We start from the raw sequence: 19,523 nt of genomic DNA, 5'->3' as shown, positions 1-19,523 counted from the left end.
GGATGCCCAAGAGCTGCTTCGAAATTAGAGATTTTGCAGTTCGTTTTCGCTTTCGGGGCGAAAAAAGATCCCACGAGAACCTGCGCGTTTATTGTTCTGTTCGGCAAAAGAAAGAGTGGAGACGGGTGATACCAGGTAAGACCCGTTCCCTGCACCAGGCCTGTTCCCGAAGCCTTACAAATGTCTCTCTTCACCCTCACGACTCCCCTAGGTTGGGGGCGCTTTTATTATCCCGCGTCTCGAACTGACGTGTCGAGAGGCTGGATGCCAAGGTTGTTGAAACCCTGGCGATTTGCCTCCGCGTCTGGGCTCCTACCCACTCGGCCATCCTGCCTCAGAAGCACCCTACGCCCCCCTCTGCAAGTTGGGGGATGCTTTCCCAGGCGGAGGGACCGCCCAGAGCCCCTCACGGTACTGTGACACCCCTACCCGGGCAGGTCCAGCTCCATCTCTCAGAGACAGAGGGCCCGAGACAGCCCCATTGCCCAGGCTGGGCTCCTGAAGCCGGGGGCCGCAGCTGAACTATTTAGAAAGTCTCCTGCCAGTTTTCCCAAGGCAGCCTGAGACCACACCGTGAGGACGGACACCCCCCACCGCCGAGTTCTCTTGACTGAAGAAGAGGCCAGTGGATTCCCAGAACCACAGGAGGCAAGTCCCTGTCCTATCGGAGGTTGGCCTCGCTCCCTGGCCGCCCCGTCCGCTTGTGGGAATGAACAGACGCCCAAGAAAGACACAGGCCGCTTACTCAGGGCTCGTCGGTGGGGCACTGGCCACCGTCCCTGCGTTTGCACAGGGACGGGAGAGCCTATGGCGGAGCGGGAAGTGGCGGGGGGGAGCTGTGGGCTAACGAGGAGCGGGACATCCTTTGTGGCTGGGTCTGGGGCACATCTATGTTTTCCTGATCGGTCCTGGGTCGAAAGCGAGGGAAGATGAGGGAAGCCACGGTTGCGTGAAGGTTCTGTTGTCGCAGACGGTCCGGCTGCTGGCCGTTTTGTCCGTCCAGCCTCTCGCGCTAATCGGGAAAGCTGGCTCCCACGAATTCCGAAGCGTCCTGGCGGGCGGCGTGCCCAGGGCCGTGAGGGTCCGCCGTGCCACTGGAGATGAATGGCAGGCCCGGGTGCCGGGTGGCTTTACGCCCTGGTGTGGGGACAGTCGTGCGGTGGTCATTTCCCAAGTGGCCTCGCTGTGGGGACCAAACTGTGGCGCCGGGAGTCCCCTCCCGCGCTAGTCTGGCCATTTCCCTCAAAAAAGGCTGGGAGCTTGGGGTTGGGGGTTCGGGGGAAGGAGGCCCACTTAGCTTGCCTCGTTCTGCTAATCAGATCAGTCTCTCCTGCGCTGCGTTGTATTAAAAGTAAGAAATGGGGGGCGCCTGGGTCGCTCAGTCAGTTAGGGGTCTGACTTCGGCCCAGGTCATGATTTCATGGTCTTAGGTTCTAGCCCTGCGTCGGGCTCTGTGCTAACAGTGCAGAGCCTGCTTGGGATTCTCTCTCTCTCTCTGTCTCTCTCCCTTTCTCTGCTCTTCCCTTGCTCACGCCAACCCCCCCCCCCCCAATAAATAAATAAACTATTTTTTAAAAAAGTAAGAAATACCCCACTGGCGTTAGGTCTCTTGCACATCCAATGCAGCAGATGGGGCTCACTTGATGTCCAAGCCTCCATACCCCCCATGACCTCACCCCAAGCATCCTGTGATGGGTAATTTTATGTGTCTGCCTAACTGGGGTAGGGGATGCCCAGGTGGCCGGTGAGCTATTTCTGGGCGTGTCTGTGAGGCTGTTTCCTGAAGACGTTAGCATTTGAATCCAGTCAGGCAGACCCAGGTGGACATCAGCCAATCCGTTGACGGCCTGCATGAAACAAAATGGCGGAGGAAAGGCTCATTCACTCCCTCTGCTTGAGCTGAGACCTCTGTCTTCCCATCTTCTCCTTCCCTCGCCCGTGGGTGCTCAGGCCTTTGGTTTGGACTGACCCACACCCCCAGCTCTCCTACGTGTCCAGCTTGCAGACGGCAGGCCATGGGGCCTCTCAGCCTCCATCATCACATGGGCCAACCCCTCATTAAACATGTCTTCCTGGTTATTTCTGTGCATATCCTACTGGTTCTGTTTCTCTGGACTAATGTTCATCCCTAACTTCTATTCTAAATCTATTCTTGACTTTATCAAAACCCTTCGTGGACCCCGTTTTCAGCCAGTACTGCCTTTTGAGGTTAACAGTTCCCTCACCTCTACTGTCTGTTGAGTTGAAGGTTATCATGACTTAGGGGCGCGTGGGTGGCCCAGTCGGTCGACCGTCCGACTTCGGCTCAGGTCACGATCTCACGGTTCGTGAGTTCGAGCCCCGTGTCGGGCCGTGTGCCGACAGCTCAGAGCCTGGAACCCGCTCCGGGTTCTGTGTCTCCCTCTCTCTCTGCCCCTGCCCTGCTCATGCTCGCTCTCTCTCTCTCTCTCTCTCTCTCTCTCAAAATTAAACATTTAAAAAAAAATTTTAAAAGGTTATCATGAATTATTTGCGTGCCCTTTGATTTTCTTCAAATACTGCATCAAAAAGTTGTCTATCTCAGTCACAGAGTTTGGGGCCTTCCTTGAGTTCTGCCCCCGAGGAGTGTGCCTCCCCTCCCTGCTTTCAAGCCCGGTGCTCTGGGCCCGGTGAGGAAGCCCTACACGTTTTAATGGACTTTTATGTTTCAGTCATAGTTTCTGCTTCTCTGTTTGGTAATTCGTTCGTTCATTTCGCAGGTGTTTCTTGAGCCAACTCTGTTCCAAGGATGTGCCAGGCGCTGGGGATTCAAGAGCGAGCAAAACACGCCAGGGCTCTGTCCTCATGAGCCCGTCTCCTCGCTGGGCCTCAGCCCTGCAGCCTTCCAGACCCCAGTGGGCTCTTTCCCGCGTCCGGGTGGAGGAGAAGGGCTCCTGGGAGAGCATCCCTGGCGGGGTGGCGCCCCCCTGTGTTGGGCGGGGATGAGCCCGGCCGCTGCCTCCTGGCCTCTCTGGGCTGCGACAGGTGTAGGCGTCCCCAGGCTGGGGACGGCTTCTCCATCCTGGTGGCTCTGTGAAGGAGACAATGGTCACAACCGGCCCGCGGGACGCCTGCCTGAGGGAGTGCAGACAGAAGGACAGACGGGCCCCGACAGGAGCCTCCCATTTGTCCGCCAGCGGCAGGCACATCCTTGCTCTGTTGTAAACTCCCCGGGCCCTGGAGACAAGTCCCGGCAGCCGCCAGCAAGGGACCTCACAGGAGGCAGCCCCCGTGCGCCTCTTGGACAAACAACCGCGAGTGGGTGCAGCGGCTACAAACCCCACTCTGCAAACCGGAGGGGACATCGGCTTTGCAAGTGCAAGTGTCCCCCCCCCCCCCCCCGGGGACAGTTAGTGGCTTGCGGTCCTGAGCTCACAGCCGCCCCTCCTGCTCCCTCCCAGGCGTCTTTCCGCACAAGGCCCGTGGGGATCCCGCCCGACCTGCGCGCTGTGCCTTCCTCACCGAGCCCCTGACTCACGGAGGCCGCGCGTGACCGTGGCAGGTGCCTAGGCTGTGCCGGCTACTTTTCAGGGTTAGAAATGCCTCATTTTCGGGGATTAAGAGGCGCAAAGGTCTCAACTGTGAGACAGTGGCTCGTCCTCTGTTTGGTTTTCCAGTGGTCGCTCTCAAATCCACTCTAGGGGCGCCCGGGGGGCTCCGTGGATTAAGCGTCTGACTCCGGCTCAGGTCATGATCTCGCGGTCCGTGGGTTCGAGCCCCGCGTCGGGCTCTGTGCTGACAGCTCAGGGCCTGGAGCTGCTTCGGATTCTGTGTCTCCCTCTCTCTCCGCCCCTCCCCTGCTCGTGCTCTGTCTCTCTTGCGCGTGCGCTCAAAAATAAATAAATGTTAAAATTCACTCTAAGTGTCTTAGCTACTTGGCTTTAATAACTGTTGCAGGTAACTGTGCAAACACCCACAGGGCAACGGCGATGTCTCTCACCTGCTTGGCGGCACTCCAGTCGGCCTGGGGAGGCAGCATTCTTGCATCGGAGGCTTGGAGCTTTAACCCCAGAAGTCCCTTGGAATTTGCTCTCCCGGGTAGAAGGCACCATCCGGCTGGTTCAGAGAGGACCCTGCCGTCGCAGCGCCAGCCGCGGCTGGCACCCTGCCAATGGCCGTCTGCAAGGGCCTTGAAAATAGTTCTTGGGTTTTTTTTAATCGTCCTAGTTGGAAACTCAAGGAGCAGAAAGATAGGCGAGTTGCTACGATTTGGGGACACCCCACCCTGTGTGGATCCAGCAGGAAATGGGTTTGCACCTCCTCTTGGGGGGCGGTGGGGGAGACCCCCGACTTACAGGGGAACCAGCTGGCGTGGGAGGTCACAGACGCTTCTGAATGAGCAGTTCCCGAGCCCCCAGGGGCCGTGACGGTGTCCTGAACTCAGGAAGAAAAGAAACGTAGCCGGTGAACGTCTTCCCTTCTGCCTTTCTCGAAGCCAGGGGTCAGCAACACGGCCTCCCGGCCACACCCAGTCCTCGGCCTGTTTTCTCAAGGGATGTGTGATGGGAACACAGCCACACCCGCTCATCCCCCAGCTGTCTGTGGCAGAGGTGACCGCTCACGACACACCCCACCCGGCTCTCGGAGCCTAGACTGGTTACCACCTGGTCCTGCGCGAAGGTTGTAACTCCGAGGGCCCCTAAGGCCCCGGAATCCTGGAAAGACAGGAGAGGCCGGTGCTGAAGGGTTTGCATCTCAGAGAACTCAGCCTTGGTGGCGTCCTGACCGATGGCAGGGAGTTCTCAGCAAGGCCCCGTGGTCCTGTTTTCCCCTCAGGAAACCGTTTAGCCAGGAGGCCTGCGAGTCACGGGCCAGGCCCCCGGAAGGTGGGAAAGTCGTCTCACTCGGTGTCTGGACAGAAGGACCGGGACGGAGATCATCCGAGGGACTCAGCCGCCGGGCGGGGGTTCGTGGGGCTACAGGAGGGACCCGGGGGCGGGTGGTCCAGTCGGGGCAGGAGAGGGAGGGTGTGTCGGCACTGGACGTACCGAGGTCCTCGGCACACAGTGGTGCCGAGGGGCCACCGCACCTGCCCTCGCCACCACTGTCTGCCCGGTCGCTATCTGTACCTTGGGTCGCAGGCACCTGCCCCGCGGGGCGGTGGGAAGCGGTGAGGCAGGGGCTGAGCATCGTCAGTCCGTGCCGGGCGGTGGGGGTCCCTGCTGTTCCCCTGCAGATGCTCTTTCCCGGAGCCGGCTGCGGCGCGGGACCCACGTCCTGCCCTCAGAGCCACCACCTTCCCGGGCGACAGGGACCCTCTGCTCGGGAAGGAGCACGGAACGGGGCAGGAACCACGGGCCCCGGCGGGGGCACCGAGCTGCGCTGAGGAGGCAGGTGGGAGCCAGGGCTCACGACTTGAATTTTGCTCAGCGGATGTGTCATTTTCAACACAGACCTTTGGTTTTTCCCCGAGTGACAGGGACCCTGAATGCAGCCGGGCGGAGGGAGAGGGCTCCCCTCCGGCACCCCCGAAGCTGAGCGTCAGAGAGGACCGGAGGGGAGCCGGTGAGTGGGGCGGGCGGGGAGTGGCCGGGATTAGGAAGGGGTGGGGCTCTGCTCTGTGAGGTCAGGCCGCTTCAGCCGGTGGTGTCGCTGGTGACTTCGTGGCGTCGCTGGTGACTTCGTGGCGTCAGGATCACGCCTGGAGTTACTGGCACAAAGGGAGGGATGCACCCCAGTGACCGTGACCTGAGGGGGCTGGGGGGGGGGCAGCCTGGGACCCTCACGGGCAGACGGAGCAGGTGGGGGGCGTGCAGGGAGGTCTCCGTGCTCTGTGCTGAGAGCGGGGGTCCTGGGGGAGATGCCTCGTTCAGGCCCGCGTTGTCCCCACTGCTGGGCAAGTTCCCTGCTTCCGTTCAGTGCCTCACCGACTGAGGCCGCTTGTTTCCTCTCCTTCTTTTATTGTGATCTAATACACAGAACAAAATTTACCATCCTAACCGTTTTAATTTTTTTTAACATTTATTTATTATTTCTGAGAGAGAGAGAGAGAGAGAGAGAGAGAGCACACGCACAAATGGGGGCACAAATGGGGGAGGGGCAGCGAGAGAGGGAGACGCAGAATCCGAAGCAGGCTCCAGGCTCCGAGCCGTCAGCCCAGAGCCCGACGCGGGGCTCGAACCCACGAACTGTGAGATCATGACCTGAGCCGGAGTCGGGGGCTCAACCGACTGAGCCCCCCAGGAGCCCCCCATCTTAATCGTTTTAAAATGAACACTTCAGTAGCATTTAGGGCGTTCCCAGTGCTGGGCAACCGATGCCCATAGAGTTCCAGAAGCTTTTCATCAGCCCACAGGGACAGCAACCCCCCAACCCCCATGCCAGCTGCCCCTATTAAAAATCCCCTCCTCTCCCCCACCCTGCCCCCTCTCCCCTCGCCCTGACCCCCAACCCCACCCCAGCGTCCTCCAGTCAGCCCTCTGTCTTATGGTTTTGCCTACCCTGTACATCTCATATAAATGGACTCCTACAGTATGTGGCTGTGGCTTTTTAAAAGTATCTTGTTTTAAAAGAATTTGCTTCCCAACTAACAGCTAGGCAAAGGATCTAAACAGACACCGCCTCAAAGAGGATCCACAGATGAGAAATACGCACACGAGAAGGGACTTCGTGTCGTGTAAATCCCCGACGAGAGAAGAGCACATTAAAGCCACAACAACGAGATGCCCCCGCTCACCTGTCGGGATGGCCAGGATCCGGAGCACTGACCACACCGACGCTGGCGAGGATGTGCAGCCCCCGAGCCCACTCACTGCTCACCGTGCAGCCCCTGCAGAAGACGGTATCTTACAGAACCAGTCACACCGTCCCCGCACGATCCCGCAGCCACACTCCTTGGTTCTCGTACCCAAAGGAGCTACTGCCACACAAAAACCTGCACACGGATGTTTATAGCATCTTTATTCAGAGTCACTAAAACTCAGAAGCCACCAAGAAACCCTTCAGTCGGTGATGGATAAAGTTACTGTGGTCCATCCAGACAATGGAATATTATTTAGAGGTGAAGAGAGAGAGCGGGAGAGAGAGACCCCTCTAGCAAGTTCCCCAAAGACGTGCAAAAGTCTTAAATGCACGTCACTGAGTGAAAGAAGCCAGTCTGAAAAGGCCACAGACCGTGCGATCTCAACTGTAGGACATTCTGGAAAAGGCAGGACTCTGGAGACAGTAGGAGGACCAGCGGCCGCCAGGGGTTGGGGAGGAGGGAGGGATGAACGGGAAACACGGAGGGTGTTTAGGGCAGCGAAGCCGTCTGCGTGAGGCTATAATGGTGGGTATACATCATTACCGTCCATTTGTCCAAACCCATAGAATGTATCACAACCGAGAGGAACCCTACAGGAAACTGTGGACTTCCGTTATAAAACAACAACAACAACAACAACGTATCAGTGCGGGCTCTTCAATTTTAGCATACATTCCACATGAACGCAAGGTGTCCCTGACGGGGAGAACAAAGAAAGAAAAGTAGATAAAATTGTATTTCCTTGTAACCTGGCTTGCGAGCACAATTTGTTCCAGAAACACGCTTGTAACCCAAAGTTCTGCATGGGGGCCATGGTATACGCTCGCACGGATGTCGACTACGATACAGTATTAATAAACTCTTGTCATAGACTGTATTTAACGTAACCGGCAATAAGGCAGCGGAGGAAAGGGTCTATATCCGCAGGCACCCTGACCTAGAATGAAGCAAAGCATTCCTGAGCTCACTCTTGGGTGGAAAAGCAAAGGACTGTCCAAAATGTGACAAAAATTACCCTAGTGCCAATTGTGGGCACCTTCCAAGGTTTTGAAAAATCACTGATTTTTGGGGCGCCTGGGTGGCGCAGTTGGTTAAGCGTCCGGCTTCAGCCAGGTCACGATCTCGCGGTCCGTGGGTTCGAGCCCCGCGTCAGGCTCTGGGCTGATGGCTCAGAGCCTGGAGCTTGTTTCCGATTCTGTGTCTCCCTCTCTCTCTGCCCCTCCCCCGTTCATGCTCTGTCTCTCTCTGTCCCAAAAATAAATAAACGTTGAAAAAAAAAAAACATTTAGAAAAATCACTGATTTCTGCCAAACACCGTGGCCTGAGACCAAGCATCTGAGCATAGGAGGCGATCATCCACAATCCCCCAGCGAGAGAGAGAGAGAGAGAGAGAGAGACAGAGAGAGAGAAACAGAGAACCACTGGATCAGTTGTGATCACGTGACATTAGGCATCACGTACTACTCGCGTCGCAAGACCTCGCTTGTTTATCAAGTTAAAATTTGTTAGAAATGTTTGCTCGAGCAGGGGAGGGGCAGAGAGAGAGAGGGAGAGGGGGACGCAGAATCCGAAGCAGGTTCCAGGCTTCAAGCTGTCAGCACGGAGCCCGACGCGGGGCTTGAACCCAAGAACCGCGAGATCACGACCTGAGCCGAAGTCGGTGCTTAACCGACTGAGCCACCCAGGTGTCCCGTGTTCTTTAACATCTGAAAATCCTTTTGGAAACTTTCCCGCATCTTTACCTCCCCCAACTCCCACGTATATGATCAGTTGCCCCTCACAACCCTAGTGCGGCTCTTTCTGCCCACGGGCCCTATCCCCGTGCTTTAATAAAACCACCTTTTTGCATCCAAGACATCTCAAGAATTCTTTCTTGGCCGTGGGTTCCAAACCCCCATCACCCCAAACCACACCGTTACTAATAGGGGAACTGGGGGGTGGGGAGGGGTGGGGACTGAGGAGGTAAGAGGCATATCAGAACTCTGTAGTTTATACTCAGTTTTTCTGTAAACCTAAAACTACCTTAAAAAATAGTCTATTCGTTTAAAACACAAAAGAATCTCTTTCTGCCGTGTGTTAAAAATGGATTTCCCAGTTTTACTCAAAAACACCTGTAACTGCCCTTCGAATTTGATAAAACTCTAATTCAGAGCGTAGGGTCTCGCTAAATATCCCACTTGGCTTGGGGAGGCTGCCCCCAGGTCAAGGTACTGTTTTTCTGTGGCTTTGCATAGGAGCGGCAGTGACTCCAGCACCTTCCTCCGATCCGACCTGTGTCTGAAGCTGGCCTGTCCCTGGTCTAATCGCGCCTGTGCCTAGAGTCACCTGGGGATGGGATCGAACCCCCGGTTCTGAGTCCCAGGGACGGCGGAGAGGCTGCCTTCCCGCCAGATCCCCTGAGGTGGTCTGGTCTGAGGACCACCCAAGACTATGAAATAAAGCTTTGCAATTCAAACGATGCCCTCGAGGGGTAAACCAGCAGCATTTGGTGAATTGGAAAATCGGATTCCAAACCTGGCTTGCTAATTACAAGCTGGGTGGTCCTGAGAAAGTTCCCCACCTCTCCGAGAACCACAGGGAATTCCTCTGGGTTCCAGGAAGGTTCCTGGGGAAAACAGACAGCTTGTGTCCACTTCTACTGCAGTCATTTTGGCCCCGGCAGCAATGAGAGGGCCACCAGTTAGCCCCCACGGTGTCCCCAACTCTCCTGGGTTTTGTTCTGAAAGTCCCAGATCCTGGGCAGTCCCTTGGCCCCAGGCACACCAGGACAGCTGGTCACCCCGAATTATTAGTTGCTTTTGTGCTAGCCAAGAAGACAAAGGACCACTGAGATTCTAGCTTCGGGGGACGGAGGCCAGACTGAGGGATCAGGCCTTGGGGGATGAATCTCTCAGCTGCTCAGGGTGACTGGTAGGGGGAGTCAGGAAAGAACGCAGGATCCTCCCCAAAGCCTGGACAATCTCCCCCGCTACACACACACACCCCGGAGGAGTCCTGGGGATGCACACAAGCCCTGTCACATTGGAACAAATGTCCTTGGGGTAGATTTAGAGACAGACAGGCGTGAGTCAACCCACAGGCAGGAAATCTCATTTCCAGACCTCCTTCAAATGCCGCTTTCCTGACTCGTTACTTTCAAAGCACATTTAATTTTGCAAACAAAGCCGAGAAGTCCTTCCAGCAGTGGCCCAGCCGGCCCCTGGGGCCCTGTGTGTCTCTCTCCCTCCCCTGAAGTTCAGAGTTGAACTTGAGCAATCGGGCAAGACAGGACGGAGGGGAGCACGCACGCACGCACGCACGGGAGGGAGGCTCGTGGTGCTTTAATGGGAAAAGCCTGGAGTCTTACAGCCTTGTCCTGACTCTCAGAGGTTACTCAGGGCACTTAAGTTCACCTTGGAGGCATTTGTTTTCCAGTAGGAGATCTTATAAACTAAGTCACTGAGAAGGAGAGTATTCTGTAACGCAGTTCAACCTTTTAAAGAAATAGTCCAAAGACTAGGGGTCGTGTTGCTTTCAAGGAAGCAATATTTGATATTTCCTGGTCTCCAGTAGATGCTGAGCTAGAGGGACCGTGGGTCTCTCGAAGCCTGGCCTGTCCCCCGGGCTCCCAAGCACAGAGTGTTGCCCACCTGGCCGATGTGATGGACGAGCAGCCGGCACCGAAGAAATGGTCAGAAGAGGGGGGGTCCGTAGGGCCTGGCCTGGCACCTGCTGGAACGCCTTCAGGGCACGTCCAAGGTCTCCCCTGATGGGGAGACAGACAGTCAACGATAGATCAATCGACTGCGAGGGCTTTGGCAGATTCTGTGCCCCTCGGGAGGGGTCCTGGAGTGCACCTTGCTGCTTGTGCCGGGACGCGTTTGTCTCCGAGTCGAATCTGCCCGGATTTCTAATTTGTTCTCTCTGTGACTGTTTGGCCACGATGGGGTAAAGGACAGCGAGACTCCCCTCTGAGGGGCACTGAAGCCTCCCCAGGCAGGGATCCCCACTCAGACCCACAGGGAAGATTTAAAGCCTGGACATATGGCCTCGACCCCTGGGGCGGTGGGGCCGGGCACCATTAAGTCCAGAAGCTTCCCAGGTGATTCCACTGTGCAGCCACCGGAGAACCATTGCGTGAAGCCACACCTGCTGGGCTTGTTGAAGGGAAGGCCGGTTTTGAGGGTGGGTTCTCCTGGAGCTTGAATGACCAGAAGGAAAGGAAACACAGGAGGGCCCTGGTAGCTAATGGCTGCTTCCAATAAAGTTACTCCAAACAGAGACCAAAATTGTATTCGAAACCCGGGGGCTTGTTTAGATGAGGACGGCTGGGCCCCACCCCCAGACTTCCCACTAACAACCTGTAGCCCTAACCAGCCCCCAGGTGCTCCTGCTGGTTCAAGGACCTCGCATCTCACTCTGCTCTAAACAGAGATAAAGCTCCCAGGCCCTGAGCTGGGCTGCACCCGCGGGGCCCGCCCGGGACACAGGAGGCTTGCGTGGCCCACAGCCAGTTTCGAGCAACACAAGGGCCTGGCCTGGCAGGGGGACGGGGCGTGGCTCCTGGAAGGCGTGGGGTAAGTGCTTGACATTGGGCTTTTTTTTTTTTTATTTTTTTTTTCAACATTTATTTATTTTTGGGACAGAGAGAGACAGCATGAACGGGCGAGGAGCAGAGAGAGAGGGAGACACAGAATCGGAAACAGGCTCCAGGCTCCGAGCCATCAGCCCAGAGCCCGACGTGGGGCTCGAACTCCCGGACCGCGAGATCGTGACCTGGCTGAAGTCGGACGCTTAACCGACTGCGCCACCCAGGCGCCCCTTGACATTGAGCTTTGACTCCGAGGCACCCACTGGAAGCCGTCCATCTCGCAGGAGCACGTTGCCTGCCGGGTCACAGGCCAGGAGCAAAACGGCCAGATGGCAACTAGGCCCCCCACCTGGAGTTCCCCTTTCAGAAGACGCGGCCTCCGCGCTCCTGAACCCTAATTCCCCTCTTCTGTTTCAGGTTAGCCAACAGTGAGCCACCCCGCCTTTGGACCCTCACAAAGGGAGAGCCCGAGGTCCACATTCTGTCTCTCTCATCCCCTGTGACCTTGCTGTGTGCGCCTGAGCATGCCGTGTACCCTAGGACTTGTGGCTGATAAATCTGGTCCCTCTGAGGTCCCTGTGGTTTTGCTGAATTCTGCCCCGAGCCACAGGCCGGCAGGGAGGGACCCCTCTGTCTGCTGCCCCGAGGGCCAACTTCTGTTCCCCCAAACTCCGAACCCCTCACGAGGTTGAAGCCTGAAGGCTCCTTGCCCAAGCTGGGGACGGGTTCCTCTGAGCGCTCTCCGTCTCGGACAGGCTGCTTCTCGGTGCTGGGGCCCAGGTTCCAGGTCTGCCTAAGCCAGTCTTCGGGAAGAATCCCGTTCCGTCACCGCCACCCCCGCTGCCACTGATGTCTGCTCAGGCTCCTCGGCCCCCGCCTTCGGTGTCTTAAGTCCTCGGCTGCCTCTAGCCAGAATCCCTGTCCGCTGGCGTCTCGCGTCGGTCATTCCCGCCCACGGACCCCTCGCCGCGCAGGGCTGCAAATGCCCAGCTGCCTCTGCTGTGTCCGGAGTTGCGTCTGGTGCTTTCCTCCATCCCAGTAGCACCGGAGGGTCTGTCTCTCTCAGCTCAGGCCAGAGTCGGCTCTGTTCCTCTTGGGCCAGCCAGCGCGAGGCATGTCCGTCAACCGCCGGCTCCCGTGGGGAGCGCCGCGCACCGACCCCTTTCCCCGGGGGAGGGCAGGGGCAGATTGTGCCGCAAAGTGCTCCCACGGGCCTGCCCCGTTCGCAGCCTGGACCGCTTGGAATCCACACACTCCCCTCCGTGCCTGTCGGGGCCTCACCCCCGGGCTTGCTGTCCCAAGAGCCCAAGCTAGAAAAGGCCCCCAGGCCTCCAGAGTGCCTACCCTTGCGGCGACCTGTGGCAACCTCGAAGGCCAGAGAACCCTCTCTCTGGCCACACTGCCCTGGTCACAAAGGAAGAGTCCCCTGCAGGGCCAGCCTGGCAGGCAGGGTTCGGCCCTCCCTTTCTGCCCAGTGCCAGGGCAAGGACGTGCCTGGGCGGGAGGACAAAGCCCGACTGTCCTCCCGTCCCCCTTCTGCCAGGAACTCAGCATGAGGACGTGTGTCAGGGCTGGAGCAGAGGGAGGATGTCGGGGCGGGGAGGGCTGACGAGAGCCAGATGGCCGGCCCCCTGCTGTCCGCAAGCGTCCCCAGCAGGAGAAAATTGTCCTGCGATTGTGTTTAATGATGGGTCACGTCTGCTGTGAAACCGGGAGGAAGTGCTTCCTGGGGCTGGTGAGTGGGGGATGAGTTTTCTTGGAGTGGTCTGTGACTGTCAGCAAAGGATGTGAGTGACTGATGTGCCCCGCTGGGGGCCCCAGGGCGGAGGGTCACCACCAGCCGCCCATGGCTCGGCCCCGAGGGCATTTCCCGGTCCGGAAGCTTCGCTCGCTGCCCTGGTCGTTTCCAGAGGGCCTGCCGCTCCCGCTGCAACGTGGACAGTGGGTCCATGTCAAAAGTGCCGCCTGGAAAGTGGGTCCTCCTCGGTCTTCTTTGCTCAGGTGGGACCCACCGGGAAACTCCATGGCCCTCACGGGTCTCTCCCTGGTATCAGGCACAGCACCCACCCTGGAGCCCTAGGGCTGTGGTTCGAGGGCGACAGGAGGTCTCCCTGAGTCCCTGCACGTCCACGATTTCAGCAGGAGACATTCGATCCTTTGCGTCTCACGGACACACAGACCCTGGGGAAGCACATAGGGTTTCAAACCAGGGATGGGGCTTCGAGGAAAGAAGGGCTCCACCGTGTTTCCAACACATTGACGGAACACCAGGTTGCATGAGGTTAAACAGACCTCCTAGCAACAGGACTTCTCAGGGCCTTTGTTTCTTTGGTACTATTTACAGAAGGCCTGAGGTGGCCCAGGCACAGTGCCCGGTGCAGTGCTCATCCAGAGGGCTGGGCACTGGGAACTTTCTGGATGGATGGATTTGATGGCTCTGGGCACCTCACATGAGTTCATTCCCTGGCAGTCAGCGATGTAAACACCTGTTCATGTGCTTGTTGGTCACGTGTATGTCTTTCTTGGAGAAAAGTCTACCTTTGTCCATTTCTTTTTAAGTGTTTTGTTTAAATTTTTTTATTCATTTATTCATTTTTGAGAGATAGAGTTCAAGTGGGGGAGGGGCAGAGACAGAGGGAGACACAGAATCCGAAGCAGGCTCCAGGCTCTGAGCTGTCAGCATGGAGCCCAACATGGGGCTCGAACCCACGAACTGTGAGATCATGACCTGAGCCAAAATCAAGAGCCACATGCTTAACCGACTGAGCCACCCAGCTGTCCCTTAAGCTTTTTATTTTGAAGTTTATTTATTTTGAGAGTGAGAGTGCGGAGCCTGCTTGGGATTCATTCTCTATCAGCTCAGAGCTCGACGTGAGGCTCGAACCCTTAAACCGTGAGATCATGACCTGAGCCGAAATCAAGAGCCACACGCTCAACTAACTGAGCCACCCAGGTGCCCCCTTTATCCATTTCTAATTATGTTGTTTGCATTTTTATTATTACGTTATGAGTTCTATATGTATTCTGAATACAAGTCCCTTATCAGATGGAAGATGTGAAAATACTTTCTCCCATTCTGTGGGTTTTTCTCTCTCTTTATAGTGTCCTTTGAAGCACAGAAAGTTTTCATTTTGATGATGCCCCATTTATCCGTTATTTTCTTTGATCTCATGCTTTCGGTGTCCCACGTAAGAAACCATCGCTTCCTGCAGGGTTGTGGAGATCAACTCCTCTGCTTTATTCTAAGGTTGTGACTCTTACATTTAGGTCTTTGATCCATTGTTAGTCAATTTTTGTAGGTGGTGTGAGGTAGGGATCTGACTCCTTTCCTGTGCGTGTGGGCTGGACTCGTTCCAGTGCCGCTTGTTGGAAAGGTTACTGCTTCCCCTGCTGGACTCTCCTGGCATCCCTAACACCAACTGCCCATAAAGGACTTCTAGGGTCTCCGTTCTGTTGCATGCATCTGGATGTCCGCCGGATGCTCTCAGTCTTGATTACTGTAGCTCTTGTAGGCAGTGTTGAGCTTGGGAAGTGCATGTCCTCCAACTTTGTTCTTTTTTCTTTTTCTTTTTTGTTTATTTTTGAGAGAGAGACAGAGTGTGAACAGGGGAGGGGCAGAGAGAGAGGGAGACACAGAATCCAAAGCAGGCTCCAGGCTCTGAGCTGTCAGCGCAGAGCCTGATGTGGGGCTCAAACCCACAAACCGTGAGATCATGACCTGAGCCGGAGTCAGTCGCTTAACTGACTGAGCCACCCAGGCGCCCCAACTTTGTTCTTTTTCAAGATCGTCTTGGTTCTTCTTGGCCCCTCACATTTCCCTGGCATAGGGTGAACCAGTTTTCCCATTTATGCAAGAAAGGTAGCTGGGATTTGGATAGGAATTGTGTTGACTCTAGATCAATTATAGATCAATTTGAGAATTGTCATCTTAACAAGACTATCTTCTGAACCATCAACACAGGATGCCTTTCATCCACCTAAGTCTTTTTAATTTCTCTCAGTGATGTTTTCTTGTCTGTTTTCAGCATATACGTCTTGCACTTCCTTATAAAATCTAATCCTGAGTATTTCATTCTTTCTGATGCTCTTGGAAGTGAAATTGTAAGCAGAATTGATGTTATTGTAAATGGAAATCGTTTTTTGAACTTGATTATCGGGTTGTAGTGAATAGTATAGTGGGATGTCAGGATGCATGTTGTGATGTCTATGCGCCTCCAAAGGGAAAACAAAAAGATGCATAATAACCAAAGTAATGAGAGGGGGGACAAAATAATAAAAATTATTTAATCCAGGGGCTCCTGGGTGGCTCCGTTGGCTGAGCATCCGACTTCGACTCAGGTCATGATCTCGCAGTTTGTGAGTTTGAGCCCCACGACAGGCTCTGTGCTGGGAGCCTGGAGCCTGTTTCGGATTCTGTGTCTCCCTCGCTCCCTGCCCCTCCCCCACTCATACTGTCTCTCTTTGTCTCTCAAAAAATGAATAAATGTTAGACAAAAAATTAAAAAAGAATCCAGAAGGTGGCAAGACAGGAGAAGAAAGGCATTCTGGAAGAGGTGGGATAAATACCAAGCACTAAGACAATAAACCTAAATCCCAATATAGTAGGGGTTACAGGAACTGGAAATAGGCCGAATGCTCCAGCTCAGAGGCCGAGATGGCTCAACTGAGTTTAAAAAATATTACAGTCCTCGAGCATCCCAATGGTGGTAGGCGATGGAGGTTTGGCCATTTGTTGCACCACTGCTGGTCCCTCAGGTCCCCAGGGAGAAAGTTCTAGAAGTCCCAGCTGCTGAGGAGACCTGCAGAAGTTCCGTGGCAGTTGGAGCCCCTCAAGGGAAGGGAGCCATTTCCTTTCTGGTCCAGGAAAGCGCCGCTGGCCGGTTCACCCTGCCTCCGCCTGGCACGAGCATTTGCTCAGCTGGTGAGCCTTTAATTGTGTGAGGGGTGCTCGGACCCCCAAGCTCTGTCCTCGCTGGGTCTGGGCAGGACGTGCAGGTCGCCCACCGCCACCTCCCTCCCTGCCTTCCCGGGGCCCTCACTCCAGCTGCTCCAGACTGTTCTCTGCCCTGCCTCAGCCCCCCAGTCCTGGCTTCTTCCAGTCAAGTCCCAGGGCCCCCGGAAAGCTGGAGCCACACGGGTCCTAGGTGGTAATAAAACCACAGTGCTCCCCCTGCTCACCTCCTTCCTCCCCCCCCCCCCAGCACTCCAGTGAACCCTGCCCCTGCAGGAAGATCCACAGGGTCGTCTCCTGGATGGGGTGTGAGCAGCTTCTGAGGCGTCTATGAGGAATCTGTAGTTTGACCCCTTCATGAGCCTGTGGTGGGGGGTGGGGGGCGGCACGGGAAGGCCAAAGAGCTGGGCAAAAGTTGGGGTACACTATGGCCACAGTCGGGGGGGGTGGAGACCACAACGGACTTGACGCTTCTCTGCACACGGGCTCCACCCCTGCCTCCTCCTGAGCTCCGCCCATGCACTTGGGGTGTGATGTCTTCCCCGGGACCCTTCAACCTGACCCTTCTCTGGTCTCGTCTGCCCCCCCCCACCACCCCCATCGGACCACCTGGCTCCGATCGTCTTCTGCTCTCCCTTCTCACCGGCACCCATCTCTACCTTTCCCAGCTCTTAGCTCCCTGGTCTCAATTCACACAAGTGCACCCCACTGGTGTGTGGTCCTAGCCCCTGGAGACAGCCCCCCCTGGCAGCACAGGCCCCCCCACCCCCCCCACCCCCGGCCAGCCAGAACAGACAAGGCCCCCCGGTCCCTCCCTCCCCCCAGCCCATGCACCGCTGAAGAGTGTACGTTCACAAGGAACCTTCTCTCGCTGCCTGGTCAGAACAGAGGTTTCCAGTGGCTCCAGAGACCGGGGGACGCCAGGTGTCCCGGTAAACAGAGCTGCGTCGGCGTCTCTGCGTGCCAGAGGGACGACCGCGGTCTAAGGAAGCGTCACGATGACCATCACCCCGGACGTCAGGTTAGAGTATTTAGAGGGAGTCGCCGCCCTCATTCTGAAGTTCAAGCCCGACAAGTGGAGCAAGATGGTGGGAGCCGAGGAGAACCTGGCCTTGTTCGCCGAGTTCTTTGAGAAGCCGGACGTGCTGGTTCTGGTTCTGACGCTCAGTCCGGCCGGCATGATCGTGCCCTGCCTGGGCTTCCCCGCCTCCCTCAAGTCCAAAGGCGTTTACTTCATCAAGAAGAAACCGGGGAACGTCAAGAAGGATACCTACAAAGACCAGCTCATCTACGGGGACATAAGCCCCACCCCTGTGGAGCACCTGATCGCTGTTGTGGAGGAGGTGGGTGCCCCGGGCGGGCCAGGGGGCCAGAGGAAGGATCTCCGGTAGTGGGTGGTCTAGAGCCCTGCCACTCATGGGGTGGCCCACGGGCCACCGGCATCAGCCTCCCTGGGAGCCCATTAGAAATGCAGGAGCCCTGATGCCGATGGAAGACCTGTGTCCTTTTTTTTTTTTTTAATGTTTATTTTTGAGAGAGAGAGAGACGAGCAGGGGAGGGGCAGTGAGTGGGGGAGACGCGCAATCCGAAGCAGGCTCCAGCCATCAGCACAGAGCCCGACGCGGGGCGCGAACTCATGAACTGTGAGACCGTGACCTGAGCCGGAGTCGGACGCTCAACCGACCGGGCCCCCCGGGCGCCCCGACAGACCTGCATTCTGACCAGACCGAGAGCCCCCGGCCCGGCACCTCATTAGGTGGACAGCCACACCAGCCAGAGTCCGAGTGACGTAGCTTTCTGGCCATTGCTCTCCTCACGTGTGAGATGAGGACTCGTGGGACCCAAGTGCCAACTCAGGGCTCGGGCCAGCGTCCTTCCATCTGGAGGAGGAGCCTGGCGGGCCCGGAGCTGACAGGGTCCGCGTCAGTCTGCTCCGGCTGCCACAACAGGGTACCACGGGCCTGGGGGCTGGAAGTCCGAGATCCGGGTGTGGGAGGGGTTCCTTCGGGAGCCTCCCTCCTGGTCCTGTAGATGCCGTCTCCTCCCCGTGTCCTCACCTGGCCGTCCCTCCGTGTCTGTCAGCGTCCAGACCTCTCACAAGGACGCCAGTCGCGTTGGATTTGGGCCTCCCACCCGTGTGACCTCATTCTAACTCGATCACCTCTTGAAAGGCCCGTCTCCAAAGACAGCCACACCCCAGGGTGCCGGGGTTGGGGCTTCACATGAGCCGGGAGGGGGCCCGGCTCTCCCCTCGCGGAGCTGGCTTTGACGGCGGGCGGCCGTCCTGGGCCCGCGCCCCTCTGCCGGCCGTGCCTCCCCCTGGCATCGATTCGGGGTCCCCACTCCTCCTGGGCGCCACCGGGTCGGAGGACACACGTGGGCACAGGTCCGGGGCCCTTGCCTTCCAGGTGCTCTGCTCTCTGTTAAACCAAAGCGAAAACTTGAGCGGATGGCCCCGGGTGGTCTCGGAGGACATTGTCAGGCAGGTCCACAAGCTGAAGAACGAGATGTTTGTGATGGGGGGCAAGATCAGAGGGACGACGCTGCTGCCCGTCCCGGAGCACCTGGGGAGTCTGGACGGCACTCTGGAGTCCGTGGAGAGGTAGGCGCCTTGGCCCAGGCCACCGGCCGGGTGCGGGAGTAGCCGACCGGTGGCCCGCAGGGTTGGAGCACGGGAGGATGGGGTGCCGGGAGACGGCGCTGAGTCCGAGGTCAAAGGCAGGAGGGCAGCGCGGCGGGGGTGGGGGGAGGGGGGACTGGAGCCCCTCCCCCACCACGCACGTGTATGCGTCCAGGCGGCCCGCAGCCCGTATAGGGTGTCACACAGGATATCCAGATCTAGGACGTGGGCACCGAGGGGCGTGGGAGGGGTTTGGGGCAGGCGGAGACCGCGCGTGTAGATAGAGGCTGTGTCGTCCCAGAGGCCCTGGGAGGCACGAGATGTCCCCCCGCACCTGCCCGAACACCACGTTCAGCTGGCTGGTGTGCGAGGCGCTCGGAGCTGCTGCGGGGTGACAGTGTGCTCCATCTACTCGTGTCGGAGGGTGACCGCTCTTGGGGGGCTCACTGTGCAGGCAGGTCCTCCACACAACCTCTGACACACGCCTTGTGTGGCCCCGATCAGGATGGCACAAGGAGCCCACCTTGGACATGGTCTCATCCTTGTTCAATCTGGGCCTCTCTGAGCTGGGAGGTCCTCCTCCCCCCATCCTCCTGCACCCTCCTCCCCCCATCCTCCTGCA

At 57.3% G+C, this 19,523-nt stretch overlaps 1 protein-coding gene and 2 long non-coding RNA genes across 4 annotated transcripts in view; 1 reads left to right on the top strand and 2 right to left on the bottom strand.

Annotated features, from left to right (window-relative positions):
- Nucleotides 1–2,435: 2,435 nt before the first annotated feature.
- LOC121017992 (uncharacterized) lies at nucleotides 2,436–7,534 on the bottom strand. 2 transcript variants are annotated; one of them, XR_005784983.1, is made up of 3 exons: nucleotides 6,695–7,534; nucleotides 3,959–5,926; nucleotides 2,436–3,049 (listed from the first exon to the last, which is right to left on the bottom strand). It is a non-coding gene; the product is annotated as an uncharacterized LOC121017992 (long non-coding RNA). The 2 variants fall into 2 exon arrangements; XR_005784984.1 differs by lacking the exon at nucleotides 6,695–7,534 and having other exon boundaries at nucleotides 3,959–4,192; nucleotides 4,314–6,028.
- Nucleotides 7,535–9,889: 2,355 nt separating this feature from the next.
- LOC121017991 (uncharacterized) lies at nucleotides 9,890–13,000 on the bottom strand. Its single transcript, XR_005784982.1, has 2 exons — nucleotides 12,675–13,000; nucleotides 9,890–10,505 (listed from the first exon to the last, which is right to left on the bottom strand). It is a non-coding gene; the product is annotated as an uncharacterized LOC121017991 (long non-coding RNA).
- Nucleotides 13,001–16,053: 3,053 nt separating this feature from the next.
- The window catches only part of DNAH17 (dynein axonemal heavy chain 17), a 112,935-nt gene continuing 109,465 nt past the window's right edge, over nucleotides 16,054–19,523 (top strand). The window contains exons 1-4 of the mRNA XM_040456779.1: nucleotides 16,054–16,251; nucleotides 17,165–17,624; nucleotides 18,690–18,883; nucleotides 19,356–19,434. Of these exons, the coding sequence (XP_040312713.1) occupies nucleotides 17,280–17,624; nucleotides 18,690–18,883; nucleotides 19,356–19,434 (618 nt within the window). The 5' untranslated portion in view covers nucleotides 16,054–16,251; nucleotides 17,165–17,279. The remainder of the gene's footprint in view (nucleotides 16,252–17,164; nucleotides 17,625–18,689; nucleotides 18,884–19,355; nucleotides 19,435–19,523) is intronic.

The sequence above is a fragment of the Herpailurus yagouaroundi genome, unplaced genomic scaffold, assembly GCF_014898765.1.
Source record: "Herpailurus yagouaroundi ecotype Mexico unplaced genomic scaffold, PumYag 217, whole genome shotgun sequence".
Classification (NCBI taxonomy): Eukaryota; Metazoa; Chordata; class Mammalia; order Carnivora; family Felidae; genus Herpailurus; species Herpailurus yagouaroundi.
Note: the sequence above shows the minus strand (reverse complement) of the source record. Positions and strands in the feature narration are given on the sequence as shown.